At 39.9% G+C, this 20,769-nt stretch overlaps 1 protein-coding gene and 1 long non-coding RNA gene across 2 annotated transcripts in view; one reads left to right on the forward strand and one right to left on the reverse strand.

The window, feature by feature from the left end:
- LOC139761485 (uncharacterized) overlaps positions 1–20,769 on the forward strand; it is a 419,732-nt gene that overhangs the window by 315,519 nt on the left and 83,444 nt on the right. Inside the window, 2 exon segments of the mRNA XM_071685744.1 lie at positions 9,597–9,726; positions 13,597–13,864. Coding sequence (XP_071541845.1) covers positions 9,597–9,726; positions 13,597–13,864 — 398 coding nt within the window.
- LOC139761486 (uncharacterized) overlaps positions 13,871–20,769 on the reverse strand; it is an 84,934-nt gene continuing 78,035 nt past the window's right edge. Inside the window, exon 3 of the long non-coding RNA XR_011715524.1 lies at positions 13,871–20,305. This is a non-coding gene — a long non-coding RNA (uncharacterized lncRNA). The remainder of the gene's footprint in view (positions 20,306–20,769) is intronic.

The following is a 20,769-nucleotide window of genomic DNA, read 5'->3' on the forward strand; positions in this document are numbered from 1 at the left end:
AAAGATGCATATACAGAGAGAAATCGATAATATAGTACAGTACTTCATTATGACTTATGATGTGATGCACAAAAATTAAGCTTTTCTGTGATTAAGAGTTGCAAAGCCAAAATTCTGCACCTGTACCACATTTTGCACTCATCTTTCTTGGGAGATTACTACTGCTGCTGTGCCTGTAGATGTCAGTTAATGGAGAGATTTGACTGTTTAAGCAGAATTATATCATATAAGTATTTAAGTGACATACTGTACTGTCTTATGAACATGAATTAATCCACTGATTTTGCTGTAATTTATTGTTGTATACAATACTGTAATTTATGAATACCTCTTTAAAAAGGCATAATGAATGTGATGTGGCGTAAACCTGACACAACACAACTAGGTATACCCCTGCTCCTAAGGTAGGTTTATCCTATCTGTACATAAGTGCATATTCTAAAAGCTTGTCTTATTAACCGCAGGTTATCACACCAGTTGGATTAGCATACATACACAAGTTGAATACTGAAGCTAAGGTAACATAATGAGCTAAATTGCCACTGGTCTAATAGGCACAAAGTTTTCACGAAAGTATTATTCCAACAGTGAATTTCAACTTGATACTGACAGTATATTAGAAGCAAGTACATATCGTGGTGTTTTGATTTGATTTTTTTATACTTGATCACTGTCTCCCACATTAGTGAGGTATTGCCAGGAACAGATGAAGAAAGGACACATCCATTCCCTATTTGTCATGTTGTGTAATGCACTGAAACCACAGCTTCCTATCAACAACCAGGTCCCACATTTTGGTTCAGTCCATTGACAACACGTTGCTCCCTGTATACCACATTATATAAATGCAGTCAGTAGGGGGTGAGGGAATGTAGGAAGTGAGTCTATGGTTGTTTGTAAAAGACACAGCTCTAGTGGCAGGTTTGAATGAGAAATTGCAAAAGTTAGTGACTGAGTTTGGGAGTGTGTGTAAAGAGAGGAAGATATAAATGTGAATAAAAACAAGTTTACTAGGTTTAACGGGGCAGTGCTATAGGTCAGTTGGGCTGTGAGTTTGAATGGAGAGAATTTTGTGAAAGTGAAGTGTTTTAGATTGATACCTGGGAGTGGACTTAGCAGCACATGGAAACATTGGACCAGAAGCGAGTCATAGGGTGGGTAAAGGGGCAAAGGTTCTTGGAGCAATGAAGAACGTGTAGAAAGAGAGGTCACTATCTGGAATGGTAAGAATGGATATTTTTGGAGGCATAATAGTCCATGTGAAGTTGTATGGCTGCAAGTGCTGTAGTTGAGGATATGCAGAAGAGGGTAGATGTGTTACAAATGAAATTTTTGAGGACATTTTGTGATGTGAGGTGGTATGATCAAGTATGTATTACAAGGGTAAGAGAGAGTTGTGGTAATATGATGAATTTGGTTGAGACAGCTGATGAGATTGTGTTCAATTGGTGTGGAAATGTGGAGAGAATGAATAAGAAGAGGTTTACAAAAAGAATATATGTGTCTCAAGTGGAGAGAACAGGTAGGAGGAGGAGACCAAACTGGAGATGGAGGGATGGAAAGTAAAAGATTTTGTGTGATGAGGGCCTGAACATGAAGTAGAGTGAAAGGTATTATATTTCAACACACCCTCTCTGCTGTCTCACCCACACTCTTTATATTTCCACACATCTCTCTTACCCTTTCATTACTTACTTGATCAAACCACCTCACACCACATACTATACTCAAACATTTCGTTTCCAACGCATCCACCCTCTTCCATACAACCCTATTTATAGCCCATGCCTCGTAACCTTTTAATATTGTTGGAACTACTATTGCTTCAAACATACCCATTTTTACTCTACAAGATAACGTCCTTTCCTTCCACACATTCTTTATCACTCCCAGAACCTTTGCCCCCTCCCCCACCCTGTAACTTACTTTTGCTTCCATGGTTCCATTTGCTGCTAAGTCCACCTCCAGATATCTAAAACATTTCACTATCTCCAATATTTCTCCATTCAAACTCACATCCCAGTTAACTTGTCCCTCAACCCTACTGAACCTAATAACCTTGCTCTTATTCACACTTACTCTCAACTTTCTCTTTTCACAAAATTTTTATAAACTCTGTCACCAACTTCTGCAGTTTTTCACCTGAATATGCCACTAGAGCTGTATCATCAGCGAACAACAACTGACTCGCTTCCCAAGCCATCTCATCCACAACAGACTGCATATTTGCTCCTCTTTCCAAAACTTGTGCATTCTCCTCCCTAACCACCCTATCCCTAAACAAATTAAACAACCATGGAGACATCATGTGCCCCTGCCGCAAACCGACATTCACTGGGAACCAATCACTCTCCTCTCTTCCTACTCATACACATGCCTTACATCCTCAATAAAAACTTTTCACTGCTTCTAGCAACTTACCTTGCATGTCATATACTCTTAAAACCTTCCACAAAGCATCTCTATCAACCCTATCATATTCCCTCTCCAGATCCATAAATGCTATATACAAATCCATCTGTTTTTCTCACATACATTCTTCAAAGCAAACACCTGATCCAAATATCCTCTACCACTTCTGAAACCACACTGTTTTTCCCCAGTCTGATGCTCTGTACATGCCTTTACCCTTTCAATCAATACCATCCCATATAATTTCCCAGGAATACTCAACAAACTTATGCCTCTGTAATTTGATAACTCACCTTTATCCCCTTTACCTTTGTACAATGGGACTATGCATGCATTCTGCCAATCCTCAGGCACTTCACCATGGTCCATACATACACTGAATATCCTTACCAAGCAGTCAACAACACAATCATCCCCTTTTTTAATAAATTCCACTGCAATACCATTCAAACCCGCTGCCTTGCTGGCTTTCATCTTCCGCAATGCTTTCGCTACCTCTTCTTTGTTTACCAAACCATTCTCCCTAACCCTCTCACTTCCACCCCAACCAGAACACCCTATATCTGCCACTCTATCATTTCACAAATTCAACAAACCTTCAAAATACTCACTCTATCTCCTCACTACTTGTTATTACCTCCCCATTTGCCCCCTTCACCGATGTTCCCATTTGTTCTTTTGTCTTACACACCCTATTTACCTCCTTCCAAAACATATTTTTATTCTCCCTAAAATTCAGTGATACTCTCTCACCCCAACTCTCATTTGCCCTCTTTTTCACCCCTTGCATCTTTCTCTTGACTTCTGCCGCTTTCTTTTATACATCTCCCAATCATTTGCACTACTTCCCTGCAAAAATCATCCAAATGCCTCTCTCTTCTCTTTTACTATCAATCTTACTTCTTCATGTCACCACTCACTACCCTTTCTAATCTGCCCACCTCCCACCTTTCTCATGCCACATGCATCTTTTGCACAAGCCATCACTACTTCCCCAAATACATCCCATTCCTCACCCACTCCTCTTGTGTCATTTGCTTTCACCTTTTTCCATTCTGCACTCAATCTCTGCTGGTACTTCCTCATACAAGTCTCCTTTCCAAGCTCACTTACTCTCACCACCATCCTCTTCCCAACATTCTCTCTTCTTTTCTGAACACCTCTACAAATCTTCACCTTCGCCTCCACAAGATACTGATCAGACATCCCTTCAGCTGCCCCTCTCAGCACATTAACTTCCAAAAGTCTCTCTTGTATACACCTATCAATTAACACATAATCCAGTAACGCTTTCTGGTCATCTCTCCTACCCACATAGGAAAGATGGCCAGAGAACATTATTGGATTACGTGTTAATTGATAGGCATGTAAAAGAGAGACTTTTTGGATGTTAATGTGCCGAGAGGGGCATATACACATGCATTTATATATATGGTTGTATGGTTGTGAGGCATGGGCTATGGATAGAGTTGTGCACAGGAGGGTGGATGTGCTGGAAATGAGATGTTTGAGGACAATATGTGGTGTGAGGTGGTTTGAAATGGTTTGGTCACATGGAGAGAATGAGTGAGGAAAGATTGATCAAGAGGATATATGTGTCAGAGGTGGAGGGAACAAGAAGTGGGAGACCAAATTGGAGGTGGAAAGATGGAGTGAAAAAGATTTTGTGTGATCGGGGCCTGAACATGCAGGAGGGTGAAAGGAGGGCAAGGAATAGAGTGAGTTGGAGCGATGTGGTATACCGGGGTTGACGTGCTGTCGGTGGATTGAATCAGGGCATGTGAAGCGTCTGGGGTAAACCATGGAAAGCTGTGTAGGTATGTATATTTGCGTGTGTGGACGTATGTATATACATGTGTATGGGGGGGGTTGGGCCATTTCTTTCGTCTGTTTCCTTGCGCTACCTCGCAAACGCGGGAGACAGCGACAAAGTATTAAAAAAAAAAAAAAAAAATATATATATATATATATATATATATATATATATATATATATATATATATATATATATATATATATATATTTCTTTTTTTTAAGAGAGACTTTTGGATGTTAATGTGCTGAGAGGTGCAACTGGAGGGATGTCTGATCATTATCTTGTGGAGGCTAAGGTGAAGATTTGTATGGGTTTTCAGAAAAGAAGAGTGAATGTTGGGGTGAAGAGGGTGGTGAGAGTAAGTGAGCTTGAGAAGGAGACCTGTGTGAGGAAGTACCAGGAGAGACTGAGTACAGAATGGAAAAAGGTGAGAACAATGGAAGTAAGGGGAGTGGGGGAGGAATGGGATGTATTTAGGGAATCAGTGATGGATTGCGCAAAAGATGCTTGTGGCATGAGAAGAGTGGGAGGTGGGTTGATTAGAAAGGGTAGTGAGTGGTGGGATGAAGAAGTAAGAGTATTAGTGAAAGAGAAGAGAGAGGCATTTGGACGATTTTTGCAGGGAAAAAATGCAATTGAGTGGGAGATGTATAAAAGAAAGAGACAGGAGGTCAAGAGAAAGATGCAAGAGGTGAAAAAAAGGGCAAATGAGAGTTGGGGTGAGAGAGTATCATTAAATTTTAGGGAGAATAAAAAGATGTTCTGGAAGGAGGTAAATAAAGTGCGTAAGACAAGGGAGCAAATGGGAACTTCAGTGAAGGGCGCAAATGGGGAGGTGATAACAAGTAGTGATGATGTGAGGAGGAGATGGAGTGAGTATTTCGAAGGTTTGTTGAATGTGTTTGATGATAGAGTGGCAGATATAGGGTGTTTTGGTCGAGGTGGTGTGCAAAGTGAGAGGGTTAGGGAAAATGATTTGGTAAACAGAGAAGAGGTAGTGAAAGCTTTGCGGAAGATGAAAGCCGGCAAGGCAGCAGGTTTGGATGGTATTGCAGTGGAATTTATTAAAAAAGGGGGTGACTGTATTGTTGACTGGTTGGTAAGGTTATTTAATGTATGTATGACTCATGGTGAGGTGCCTGAGGATTGGCGGAATGCGTGCATAGTGCCATTGTACAAAGGCAAAGGGGATAAGAGTGAGTGCTCAAATTACAGAGGTATAAGTTTGTTGAGTATTCCTGGTAAATTATATGGGAGGGTATTAATTGAGAGGGTGAAGGCATGTACAGAGCATCAGATTGGGGAAGAGCAGTGTGGTTTCAGAAGTGGTAGAGGATGTGTGGATCAGGTGTTTGCTTTGAAGAATGTATGTGAGAAATACTTAGAAAAGCAAATGGATTTGTATGTAGCATTTATGGATCTGGAGAAGGCATATGATAGAGTTGATAGAGATGCTCTGTGGAAGGTATTAAGAATATATGGTGTGGGAGGAAAGTTGTTAGAAGCAGTGAAAAGTTTTTATCGAGGATGTAAGGCATGTGTACGTGTAGGAAGAGAGGAAAGTGATTGGTTCTCAGTGAATGTAGGTTTGCGGCAGGGGTGTGTGATGTCTCCATGGTTGTTTAATTTGTTTATGGATGGGGTTGTTAGGGAGGTAAATGCAAGAGTTTTGGAAAGAGGGGCAAGTATGAAGTCTGTTGGGGATGAGAGAGCTTGGGAAGTGAGTCAGTTGTTGTTCGCTGATGACACAGCGCTGGTGGCTGATTCATGTGTGAAACTGCAGAAGCTGGTGACTGAGTTTGGTAAAGTGTGTGGAAGAAGAAAGTTAAGAGTAAATGTGAATAAGAGCAAGGTTATTAGGTACAGTAGGGTTGAGGGTCAAGTCAATTGGGAGGTGAGTTTGAATGGAGAAAAACTGGAGGAAGTGAAGTGTTTTAGATATCTGGGAGTGGATCTGGCAGCGGATGGAACCATGGAAGCAGAAGTGGATCATAGGGTGGGGGAGGGGGCGAAAATTCTGGGGGCCTTGAAGAATGTGTGGAAGTCGAGAACATTATCTCGGAAAGCAAAAATGGGTATGTTTGAAGGAATAGTGGTTCCAACAATGTTGTATGGTTGCGAGGCGTGGGCTATGGATAGAGTTGTGCACAGGAGGATGGATGTGCTGGAAATGAGATGTTTGAGGACAATGTGTGGTGTGAGGTGGTTTGATCGAGTGAGTAACGTAAGGGTAAGAGAGATGTGTGGAAATAAAAAGAGCGTGGTTGAGAGAGCAGAAGAGGGTGTTTTGAAGTGGTTTGGGCACATGGAGAGGATGAGTGAGGAAAGATTGACCAAGAGGATATATGTGTCGGAGGTGGAGGGAACAAGGAGAAGAGGGAGACCAAATTGGAGGTGGAAAGATGGAGTGAAAAAGATTTTGTGTGATCGGGGCCTGAACATGCAGGAGGGTGAAAGGAGGGCAAGGAATAGAGTGAATTGGAGCGATGTGGTATACCGGGGCTGACGTGCTGTCAGTGGATTGAATCAATGCATGTGAAGCGTCTGGGGTAAACCATGGAAAGCTGTGTAGGTATGTATATTTGCGTGTGTGGACGTATGTATATACATGTGTATGGGGGGGGGTTGGGCCATTTCTTTCGTCTGTTTCCTTGCGCTACCTCGCAAACGCGGGAGACAGCGACAAAGTATAAAAAAAAAAAAGAAAAAAAAAAATATATATATATATATATATATATATATATATATATATATATATATATATCAGATTGGGGAAGAGCAGTATGGTATCAGAAGTGGTAGAGGATGTGTGGATCAGGTGTTTGCTTTGAAGAATGTATGTGAGAAATACTTAGAAAAGCAATTGGATTTGTATGTAGCATTTATGGATCTGGAGAAGGCATATGATAGAGTTGATAGAGATGCTCTGTGGAAGGTATTAAGAATTTATGGTGTGGGAGGCAAGTTGTTAGAAGCAGTGAAAAGTTTTTATCGAGGATGTAAGGCATGTGTACGTGTAGGAAGAGAGGAAAGTGATTGGTTCTCAGTGAATGTAGGTTTGCGACAGGGGTGTGTGATGTATCCATGGTTGTTTAATTTGTTTATGGATGGGGTTGTTAGGGAGGTGAATGCAAGAGTTTTGGAAAGAGGGGCAAGTATGCAGTCTGTTGTGGATGAGAGAGCTTGGGAAGTGAGTCAGTTGTTGTTCGCTGATGATACAGCGCTGGTGGCTGATTCATGTGAGAAACTGCAGAAGCTGGTGACTGAGTTTGGTAAAGTGTGTGAAAGAAGAAAGTTAAGAGTAAATGTGAATAAGAGCAAGGTTATTAGGTACAGTAGGGTTGAGGGTCAAGTCAATTGGGAGGTAAGTTTGAATGGGGAAAAACTGGAGGAAGTAAAGTGTTTTAGATATCTGGGAGTGGATTTGGCAGCGGATGGAACCATGGAAGCGGAAGTGGATCATAGGGTGGGGGAGGGGGCGAAAATCCTGGGAGCCTTGAAGAATGTGTGGAAGTCGAGAACATTGTCTCGAAAAGCAAAAATGGGTATGTTTGAAGGAATAGTGGTTCCAACAATGTTGTATGGTTGCGAGGCGTGGGCTATGGATAGAGTTGTGTGCAGGAGGGTGGATGTGCTGGAAATGAGATGTTTGAGGACAATATGTGGTGTGAGGTGGTTTGATCGAGTAAGTAATGTAAGGGTAAGAGAGATGTGTGGAAATAAAAAAGAGTGTGGTTGAGAGAGCAGAAGAGGGTGTTTTGAAATGGTTTGGCCACATGGAGAGAATGAGTGAGGAAAGATTGATCAAGAGGATATATGTGTCAGAGGTGGAGGGAACGAGGAGAAGTGGGAGACCAAATTGGAGGTGGAAAGATGGAGTGAAAAAGATTTTGAGTGATTGGGGCCTGAACATGCAGGAGGGTGAAAGGTGTGCAAGAAATAGAGTGAATTGGAACGATGTGGTATACCGGGGTCGACGTGCTGTCAATGGCTTGAACCAGGGCATGTGAAGCATCAGGGATAAACCATGGAAAGTTCTGTGGGGCCTGGATGTGGAAAGGGAGCTGTGATTTCGGTGCATTATTACATGACAGCTAGAGACTGAGTGTGAACGAATGTGGCCTTTGTTGTCTTTTCCTAGTGCTACCTCGCACACATGAGGGGGAGGGGATTGTTATTTCATGTGTGGCGAGGTAGCGATGGGAATAAATAAAGGCAGACAGTATGAATTATGTACATGTGTATATATGTATATGTCTGTGGGTGTATATATATATATATGTGTACATTGAGATGTATAGGTATGTGTATTTGCGTGTGTTGACATGTATGTATATACATGTGTATGTGGGTGGGTTGGGCCATTCTTTCGTCTGTTTCCTTGAGCTACCTCGCTAATGCGGGAGACAGCGACAAAGCAAAATGAATAAATAATAAATATATATATATATATATCTTATCCCTGGGGATAGGGGAGAAAGAATACTTCCCACATATTCCCTGCATGTCGTAGAAGGCGACTAAACGGGGAGGGAGCGGGGGGGCTGGAAATCCTTCCCTCTCGTTTCTCTTTTATTTTCCAAAAGAAGGAACAGAGAAGGGGGCCAGGTGAGGATATTCCTTCAAAGGCCCAGTCCTCTGTTCTAAACACTACCTCGCTAACGCGGGAAATGGCGAATAGTATGAAAGGAAAGAAAGATATATATCTTGTGTTGGAAATGAGATGTGCGAGGACAATATGTGGTGTGAGGTGGTTTGATCGAGTAAGTAATGAAAGGGTAAGAGAGATGTGTGGTAATGAAAAGAGTGTGGTTGAGAGAGCTGGTATACCACATCTTTCCAATTCACTGTATTCCTTGCATGCCTTTCACCCTCCTGTGTGTTTAGGCCTTGATTGCTCAAAATCTTTTTCACGCCATCCTTCCACCTCCAATTTGATCTCCTGCTTCTCCTTGTTCCCTCCACCCTTGACACATATATCCTCTTTGTCAACCATTTCACCAAACCCCCATCTGCTCTCTGAACTACTATCTTTTTATTACCACACATCTCTCTTAACATTTGTTACTTAATCAAACCACCTCATACCACATATTGTAAGCATTACCAGCCTTCATCTGCATTAGGTTATGCCACAAGCAAAAAGTCACCTTTATCAAGGATGTATCATTGGGAGTGTATTCTCATTAAAGAATGTCTCATTCCAAAGAAGTCCATCATTTCTCTTCTACTTGAAATAGCACAGCCCTAGAGCTGCAGGAGCACATGGAATAACTCCAGGACCTATAAAGAAAAAAAAAAAAAAAAACACGGGTCCTGGGGCAATTATAGGTGAATCAATATATACACTTTTTTGTTTGCTTACCAGGTTGGCTGGTCTTTTAGGTAACTACAACTATGAATTATCAGATGACATTCATGGTCCAAGTGGAGAAAAAGCCTTTGATGCTGCTGACCTGGCTAGGATGTGGGCTGTCTCATCAGAGCCTTGCTACCAGGTGAGCTAGAAATAAACTGTAATACACTGGTTACTTTAATTTGTAAATGTTTGGCATTGTTATAACTTTATAGTCTATTGTATCATGTAGCCAAATGTTATAACTATAATCTTGTATATCATATAACCCAAAGTTATAACTTTATGGTCTCATGTGTCTTATAGCCCAAAAGCATAACATTATAGTCTAATGTATCATATACCATAAAGCTATAACATATTCTCATGTAACATTTATTTATTTATTTTGCTTTGTTGCTGTCTCCCGCGTTAGCGAGGTAGCGCAAGGAAACGGACGAAAGAATGGCCCAACCCACCCACATATACATGTTTATACATACACGTCCCCACATGTAAATATACATACCTATACATCTCAATGTATACATATATATACACACACACAGACATATACATATATACACATGTACGTAATTCATACTGTCTGCCCTTATTCATTCCCATCGCCACCTCGCCACACATGGAATAAGAACCCCCTCCCCCCTCATGTGTGCGAGGTAGCGCTCGGAAAAGACAACAAAGGCCCCATTCATTCACACCCAGTCTCTAGCTGTCATGTAATAATGCACCGAAACCACAGCTCCCTTTCCACATCCAGGTCCCACAGAACTTTCCATGGTTTACCCCAGACACTTCACATGCCTTGGTTCAATCCATTGACAGCACATCGACCCCAGGTATACCACATCGTTCCAATTCATTCTATTCCTTGCACGCCTTTCACCCTCCTGCATGTTCAGGCCCCAATCACTCAAAATCTTTTTCACTCCATCTTTCCACCTCCAATTTGGTCCCCCACTTCTTGTTCCTTTCATCTCTGACACATATATCCTCTTTGTCAATCTTTCCTCACTCATTCTCTCCATGTGACCAAACCATTTCAAAACACTCTCTTCTGCTCTCTCAACCACACTCTTTTTATTACCACACATTTCTCTTACGCTATTATTACTTACTCGATCAAACCACCTCACACCACATATTGTCCTCAATGATGGTCTTAGAGGATGCTTTTAAAAAGAATGTGACTAATGTTGGTGGCTTAAAGAAAATCAAAAGACTGTAGTATAGTATACAAGAAGATAAGATTTCTTAATAGTATGAATTGGGAAAGGATTCTAGAGGAAGATAATGGTATTTTGTAGGTTATATAAGTATTGTCAAGTTCTCTGTAATCCAGATAAAGAAATACTCAAAAATGTTAAAGATAATAAGACATGTAGGAGATTTGAAGAAGCAAAAAAGAGAGATGCTTTGGCGAGGGAACAAGAGATCCCATACTTTTTGAGTTTATGAAAGTTTTTTGTCATACTTGTTTGCCATTTCTCATGTTAGCCATGTAGTACCAGGAACAGGAGAATGACCTCATTTGTTCACATCGTCTCCAGCCATCATTATTATGATGCACAGAAAACAGAACCCCAATTCCACAATCAGCCCCCATAGATCTTTCTGTGCTTTACCCTGACACCCATGCATGCTTCTACCCTTTTAAATGTTAAGGCCAACCCTGATAACTCAAAGCCTTTTTCAATCTCCTTCTTAGTTTCCTTTTCCCCTTGAGCCATCCACTTCTGACACATATGTCCTTTTCGTCAGTTTCCCTTTATCCTCTCCGTATGTCCAAAACATATCACAACATCATGGCTTGCTTTTAATGTCAGTATCCACCTAGTACTATATCTCTCTTAGTGTCATTCCTTGCACATACATCCCTCCTTACACTGTATATTGTCCTCAGGCATTTCATTTCCAGCACATCTACTGTCTTTCTTTTGCACTTGTACTACTATACCATCAAAGATACCTATCTTTGCCCTCACGGACAATGACCTCTCCTTGTACATGTATATGATATTAGAAATTAATTTTGCTTTGTCGCTGTCTCCCGCGTTAGCGCTACCTCCTTGTACATACTCCTCAGTATACCCAGGACCTGTTCCTCCTCTTTCACTCTAGATACACATCATCTTTCATATTTCCATCTGTTGCCATGTCTACTCCCAGGTATCTAAAGCCTCCCCTTCCTCCAGGTTCTCCACATCCAAAATCACTCAAACCAACCAGTCTCATAGCCCTGATAACCTCATTACCTTAATTTTTATCCACATTAGCTCCTAATATCCTCCTTCCTTGCACTTTCAAACTTGTACACCAGCTTCTCTAGTTGGCCTCTCAAGTCTTCAACCAGAACTGTGTCATCTGCACTCTGCAAATGACTTACCCATTATGAGGTTCTCCCACCTGTATGCTGTAGACACAGTCCTCTCTCTGAGATCCTTATAATTACCTGTCTCAGCACCCCATTCCTGAACGAATTAGACTGTCATGATGACATCACACACCCTCAATGTAGAACCACCTTTACTTGGAACAACTCCCCTCCTGCCTTCCTAATTGCACATACACCTTAATTTCCTTGTAAAAACCCTTCTGCATCTAGTAGTTTTCCTTCAACACCATATATTTGTAACTCGTTCCATAAAGTATTTCTGTTTTTCCATATGTTTCATCCAGGACTATCAATGCTATGTACAAAATTCCTTCTCTTTCTCTAAGTATTTCTCAGATTTTTTCCAGGCAAAGGCCTGATCCACATATCCTCTATCACTCCAGAAGCCACATTACTCCTACCAGGTATACCTGTAATTCAAGCATTCACTTTTATCACCCTTGCTTTTATGCACTAGCATCATACAGGCATTCTCCCAGTTCTCAGGCACTTCACCTTGCACTGTGCATGCACTGAAAATCCTGTGTAACATGTCTGCATCACTCTTATTCTTGAGAAATCCAGCTGCAGTCCCATCCAATCTAGTCACTTTGCTGCATGTTATCATATGCAAAGCCCTCACCCCTTCTATATTATTCACCATAATATTGACTGTTGCCTCTTTCTGTATCATCTCATTCCAAACATCTCACATCTGCCATGCAATTAACATATTCATTAGTCCTTCAAAATACTCACTCCATATCTTACCACTTCTCCATCTGCTCTCATCAGTGATATTCCCATTTAATCTCTTGTTCTCCTCTCTACTCGCCTCCTTCTAAAATATTTTCCTATTTTTCCTTAATCTTACTGATACTTTGTCATCCCATCTCTCAATTGCCTTTCTTTTTTAAGCCCTTGTATCTTCTTCATAATCTGTTGCTACTTTTTCTTGTACACTTCCCAGTAACTTGAATTGATTCCCTCAGGTAATACCCATACATTACATCTCTTTTTTTTCTCTCACTGGCGACTTAATCTCATCCTAACAATGACAACCCTTTTTCACCCACCCACATCCCACCTTCCATTTGCTACACATTTCACCCATATGTAAGCACTGCTTCCTTAAATACCATACCTCACCCACTCTATTGTTCAGTATATTCACATTATGCCACTATTCACTCAGTCTCTGTTGGTATCTCTTCATGTAAGCCTCTTTTTCAAGCTCACTCACTTTCAACATCTTCCTACTCATCATTCACTTGTTTTCTAAAACCACTACAGGGTTTCACACTTGTTTCTAACATGAAATGATCAGACATTCCACTTTCTGCCCCTCTTCATACATTCACTCAACTGCTTCATCGCCCTCTCTTACATTCAAATCACCCATCATTAGGATTTAATCTTTTGCATCAAAATTGCTCTCTTCCTAGCTCTTCTCACTGCCAGGTGGTTAGACACTGACACTTATCCTCCACTCATAGTCTACTTTCATTTTAACTCACATCAGTCTCAAAATCACCTCCTTACACTCTTTTAACACATTCCCACAGCTCCTCGTTCAGCAGAAGGAATTAACCTTACATATCTTGTACTTTTTAATGAAATATATCTTTTTCACTTCAGAGTAATCAGGCAGTGCAACTTGTAGACATTGGTGATGCTGAGGATGTGAATATATGCCTACAACTCTTCCTCCATAACACTAGTCCACTGAGCAACTGCTTCCACATAGTAGATTCACGACCCTACTTCAGACACTGCATTAATGGTCAAGGTCACCCTGCATTAAGTGATGAAGACTTGAATTTTCCATGCACTGTTGTGTCTTCTTATCGCACTCAGTGCTGGACACGAGGATTTCACTTACCAGAAGTAGAGCCATGCCAGACTAGTAAGTAGTTAGATATCTTGTGTCTCTTACAAGGTTTTTAACAAAGACAAGGAGTGTTGAACTTATTTCTGGAATGATCTTGAAATGCCTGGGTCAGAACTGTTAGTCACACTTTCTGTCTCATTAATATTAAGGTACTGAGGTAGACATGGTATCTCTTGCTTAGATTCAGCACACACCCACATTCCATTTAAGAATCACCAGAAGCTTTTATTTGTTTTCCAAAATTTAATGTTGTACTTATGATTATAGTGAAACAGTAACTCCCATCATTATGAATAATTTTGTGACAAGATGATAGCTAATTGTATCTTTTGAGAATTGACTCCATACCTAGATAGCAGGGGGTGGATCAGGTATATGGATCCTCTGAAATCTCTCTTACTTGTCATTTACCTATCCACTTTCACACTTACATAAGCACTTCTTACTTTTTCACTTTGGACAGTAAGTTGATTCATCAGGTGAGATCAATATGTCATCCATACACAAAATGCCCCTATTACATCCAGTCCAAAGTCTTTCCACTAGCATCTTCATCTGAAATATTCTTAGCCCTAATCAGTTCATTCATTGCATCTGTCAAACACTATATCTTGGTGTAACTCATTCCATGTACTTTATACTGTCTACTATATATCTTCTTGATCAGCCTGTCACATGCCTTACATTCTGCATGCCCAAGCCAGCCTAAAAGACTCATCAGTACACCTATCTCTTGATGTCTGCATATTGTACCCTTCCACTGATGTCTGCATGCCATACATCCTTTCATATACTGCATCCTTTTATTGATGTTTGCCTGCCATATATCCTTTTCACATACTGCACCTTCTCTTGATTTTATTCATTGTTTTAATTCCAAATACATATTGCATTTCACCATCAACTTCTGTTATTGGTTACCTGGCCAGATCTGTATAAGCTTGAAATGGGATGAGCATTCTTTCATGCGAGATTTTTATACTTTCTGCATTAAGATTTTTTTCCCATTTGACAAAGCTTTCAGTGTATCTGTTATTTTTCTCCAGTTCATGACTTTACTTCTAAATTCATCTTTTCCCATTGCCATTAATGAACTTTACTCTTAAGCATCAAAATATGCTCATAACTTCCAGTTTTTCACCACACCAATAGATATTACACTGATCTCCCGTCCCTTCCAAAAACTAGCTTCTTACTTTTGTTCTCACTTTTCTCCTGTACATTATTGAAATGACCCACCATTTTATCCAGGTTTTGTTCTTGATTTAGCTAACAACACATTATCATCTGCATACATCATCTGTTTCTCTATGGATAAGTATCATACCCATAACCCAACTCACTCCCATCTCACATAATACCCCATCTATTAAATACATTAAATAACCATGTTGACTGTCTCGATGTCCTCCACATTTACTTCAAAATAGTAACTCACACTACTAGAACTATCAGGTAATCCCAAATATGCATGGCTTCCATTATAAAAGTTTGTACAAACTCAAAAGTCCTCTATAAATACCACATTGAGTTAGAATTTCTCAAGAGAACTTTCCAATTCATTTACCATATATCATTGTGAAATCTATAAATGCTAGAAATACCCTTCTCACTTGAGCTTTCTTCACTAAGTGACTAACTGCAAAAATGTGTTTGCACACTTGCTTCTTTACAGAAAGAAACAGTATAATCCTTTTACAGTGATCAGTTCCTATCCTGCCATACACATTGCCAGTTATTCTAAGGAGGCATTTCTCTATGATTCTTACATTTTACTTTTACACCCATTTCTCTAATATAGTGAAACAGTTTCTGACTTTGTTAAGTTATCAGACACCTGACCACTTTTCCATGATTCACATACATTCTTTCCAGATCACCTTCATGGCAGTTTCACGTCAGCCTTTCAGGATCTTGCTCCCCGCTCTTATCAATAGTCCCAGCTTTTCTATTCTTCAGAAGCTTTATTGCTCTTCTCACCTTCCCCTTTGTAATATCTTCTCTCACACATCTGTTTCTCCCTCTCCTTACCTCTAATTTTACTGTACACATAGACATATCTCCTTCACCATCATTTCTTATAATTTCTTTAGAATATCTCATTTTTCCATCTCTTGCAACCTTTTTCCTTTCTCACCATGATTCTGTTGGATTTGTCCAGTTCACTTCTTTCCTTACAGATATACTGAAAGCCTGATCATCCAGCCAAGCTGGGAGCTGCAGTAAGTCAAGTATCTAAGAAAAGTTGGATACCTGGTTTTGCTCTTGAAAACACTATATTAACATGCATAGAATGAAGCCATGAAAATTTAGTTGGGTTCCCACAGGATGGAGGAAAAAAAATCACTCATTAATTTATAGGGTATTTTTTTTAATTATACTTTGTCGCTGTCTCCCACGTTAGCGAGGTAGCTCAAGGAAACAGATGAAAGAATGGCCCAACCCACCCGCATACACATGTATATACATACACATCCACACCCGCACATATACATACCTATGCATCTCAACATATACATGTATATACACACACAGACTTGTACATATATACACATGTATATAATTCATACTGTCTGCCCTTATTCATTCCCATTGCCACCCCACCACACATGAAATAACAACCCCCTACCCCCCGCATGTGTGCAAGGTAGCGCTAGGAAAAGACAACAAAGGCCATGTTCGTTCACACTCAGTCTCTAGCTGTCATGTATAATGCACCGAAACTACACCTTCCTTTCCACATCCAGACCCCACAAAACTTTCCATGGTTTACCCCAGATGCTTCACATGCCCTGGTTCAATCCATTGACAGCATGTCGACCCCAGTAGACCACATTGTTCCAATTCACTCTTTTCCTTGCATGCCTTTCACCCTCCTGCATGTTCAGGCCCCGATCACTCAAAATCTTTTCCACTCCATCTTTCCACCTCCAATTTGGTCTCCCACTTCTCCTCGTTCCCTCCACCTCTGACACATATATCCTCTTGGTCAATCTTCCTCACTCATTCTCTCCATGTGACCCAACCATTTCAACACACCCTCTTCTGCTCTCTCAACCTCACTCGTTATATTACCACACATCTCTCTTACCCTTTCATTACTTACTCGATGAAACCACCTCACACCACATATTGTCCTCAAACATCTCATTTCCAGCACATCCACCCTCCTCCGCACAACTCTATCTATAGCCCATGCCTCACAACCATATAACATTGTTGGAACCACCATAGGTAATATCAAGAAATGTTAAAAAAGGAAAAAATCTGGTAATGTCACCTTATTTGCTGCTGTACATTTATTTATATTTACTGCTCCATCCTGGCTTAGCTTACTGCTAGTTTCTTAACAATTTTTTACACTTCCATCTTCATCTTTTCTGTACCACTAACAATGGATAACTGTTAAACAAAGCATTTTTCATAGTGTTTATAGTTGAGCATCCACTGAGTCATTATTGTTATCAATGCCCAAAAGACCATCACAAATGTTTTTGGGATGTACCAAGTATGTACACCATAGTCATACATTCACCCATCATGTTATGTGGGTAACTGAGACAAGGATTCTTTCCTGGGTTTGATTTTGAGTCCTTGTTACATAAGGATCTTCACATGAAAAGTACCTTCCAATTTAAATTAGGATGGGATGAGGCAATCTTATAACTTCAGTGAAAGTACCAACACTATTGGCCAGGCAACCATATCATGTTATACAGGTAACTGACATGCTAGGATTTTTTCCTAATGCTATCTATAGTTGCTTGAGACACAAGATAACACTATATACCCATAAAGCATGCTTTTCAGATTAAATGAGGGCATGAAGATGCATCCTGTGCATGTAATTCTAGAGTCCATATACCATATATTGTTCATTAAGGCTTATAGAAATAATAAAGAACAAACCAGAAATATCAAAGTTAAATGGATATGCAGTAGTTATATCGGAGGGTGAAAGGCTTGCAAGGAATACAAGGAATAGAGTGAATTGGAATGATGTGGTATACCGGGGGTTGACGTGTTGTCACTGGAGTGAACCAGGGCTTGTGAAGAATCTGGGGTAAACCATGGAAAGTTTTGTGGGGCCTGGATGTGGAAAGGGAGCTGTGGCTTTAGTGCATTACACATGTCAGCTGGAGACTGGGTGTGAACGAATGTGGCCTTTGTTGTCTTTTCCCAGTGCTACCTTGAGCGCATGGTGTGTGTGTGCCATTTCATGTGTGGCAGGGTGGTGACGGGAATGGATAAAGGCAGCAAGTATGAATATGTACATGTGCATATATATTTTATCCCTGGGGATAGGGGAGAAAGAATTCTTCCCACGTATTCCCTCCGTGTCATAGAAGGCGACTAAAAGAGGAGGGAGTGGGGGACTGGAAATCCTCCCCTCTCATTTTTTTTTTTTTCCTCTCCTAAAAGAAGGAACAGAGAAGGGGGCCAGGTGAGGGTATTCCCTCAAAGGCCCAGTCCTCTGTTCTTAACGCTACCTCGCTAACACGGGAAATGGCGAGTAGTTTGAAAGAAAAAAAAGAATGTATATATATATTTATGTGTGTGTATGTATATGTATGTATATATTGAAATGTATAGGTATGTTATTTACATGTGTTGGCATTTATGTATATGCATGTGTATGTAGGTGGGTTGGGCCATTCTTTTGTCTGTTACCTTGCGCTACCTCACTAACACGGGAGACTGCGACTAAGTATGTCAACCCTGGTATACCGCATTGTTCCAATTCGTTCTATTGCCATTTCCTGTTTTAGCAAGGTATCATTTGGAACAGACCACCAAGCCTTTGAGGGAAAATCCTCACTTATCCCCCTTCTCAGTTCCTTCTTTGAAAAATTAAAACTGGATGGGAGGAAGTTCCTCTGAAAGTCATGCAACACAATTGTAGATGAAAGGGAGCCTTCACTGAAATTGTTTTAATACATTTGTCAAATTCATGGCATAGTTTATTGTAGTATAATTCACATTTTTCTCTGCATTCTATTTTGTTCATTTTCTGCTGAAAAATTATCACCATATGCTTTTGCTTTTCTCTACTGCTTTCCAATGAACTCATTTAAGGGCTTGCACTGTTTTAGCTGACACTGTGAAGGAATGACTTAATGTTATTGGTAAGTCCAATACCAACAAGAGCATCAACCAGAAAAACAAAAAGGGTAATGTAAATGAAAGGGACTTTGGATCATTGAAGAACTAAGCCTCTTGTGATCAACTTGCAGATAACTGCATGAGCTCTATTTAGGAGTCCAAAAGTCAGACAACCAGACTTTTAAAAGACAATCAGTAGATATAAGATGTGGAGGAATCCTAATGGATAGTTGGAAGAATCAGATAACTGGAATTTGGTCAAATGGATTTTTTTCACTACCTTTCCTTCATCCACCTTTTTCCAGAATAGTTTGTTGTTTTAAATTCTTTTTCATTCTCCTTCTAAGACCCTTTTGTTTGCTATCATTTTATTCATACATAGCATCTTTTTAGCTTTTGTATACAGTACTTTTATATTCAACACTTTTTGTCCTCCATTCAATGCTATTTTCTATTAGATTCAGCTTCTTCCAAACTCTCTTCTCCACCAGCTTTCTTAAATCTTCATCCCACTCTGATGTACCTCTCTTTCCACAACGTAAACAATTCTTTCCATACATCTCCCTGACAGCCTTTAATAAGGCATATGTAAACTGCCTCCGTATCATTTCAACCTCACCTTGCACTATTTTGGATCCTCTCAAATTTTTATTTAACTTCCCCTATGTTTCATCTTTCACTCCTCGACTTTTGTTTCCATCTTTTTCATTCTTTAATGCACATTTCTAATCATACACAGTTAACAATAAAATGTTAACCTATTTATTACAACCAAGAGCCATGCACCTTAGTTGGTACTATCTGGCAAGTAAATTCTTACCTATATCAAACCATTGGTGTGGTCATAGGAAATTCAAAAAGAAATGTGATGGCCACATCATTTTGGTAGCTTTTATGCATAATATATGGATACTATTGTTTTAGCATTGAATGAAAAACATTTTAAGAATTAATTGGTCACACATTAGCTACATTATTTGTCACTTACTAGCATAGTCTCTTGCAATTGTAAGTCATGATATGATATAGATGACTGTTTTTTTTCTTTCTTTCAATGAGATGATAAAGTTATTTGTAATTACCCTAGTTTTGCAGAGATCATATCCAATTTTTTCATAACCCATGTGTTCAGGTAATCCAAGCAATGCCATGAAAAAAAGGATAAAAAGTCAGGTTTAGCACATTGCAGAGGTATTCCTGTCACCATATATTATACACATCATCAATAGCTTGGCACTGATCCAGCAAATGAGATGGGCTGGCAAATGTTCCAGTGTAGCAATAACTACATAGGCATCTCATTTTCTTAGAAGAAATTCTACATGAACCATTGCGGGCTTTGATGTACAATCTCTGCAAAAAGAATTCGATGATTAAGGTTTTCAAGTATCAGGTTTTATTTATTAAACAAATTCTATTGTTTGCTAATGGTGGGAACATCATATGTCTGCCAGCATGGCACAGTCTTAAAGAGTCAAAAGGTATTATATGGATAAGAAAAAGTTTTAGCTTAATGCCAAAACTAGAACATGCTTTTCAAGTTTGGTCAACTTACCTAAAAAAGCACAAAGAGCTAACAGAAAAGTCCAGAGGATGGCAACAAAGATGGTAGCAGAAATAAGACACCTAAGTTACAGGGAAAGACTAAAGGCTTTGAATTTGTCAAACTTGGAAGAGAGAAGAGTGAGAGAAGACCTTATCTCCTGTTAAATTTTTAGTACAGATGAGTGATGTGGGTAGTGAACGGTTTTCTGGAAGATGTAGGGATAGAACAAACAGAGCACATGACATGAAAATAAGCAAAAAAACGTTAAAAA

Source organism: Panulirus ornatus, chromosome 40 (genome assembly GCF_036320965.1).
Source record: "Panulirus ornatus isolate Po-2019 chromosome 40, ASM3632096v1, whole genome shotgun sequence".
NCBI lineage: Eukaryota > Metazoa > Arthropoda > Malacostraca > Decapoda > Palinuridae > Panulirus > Panulirus ornatus.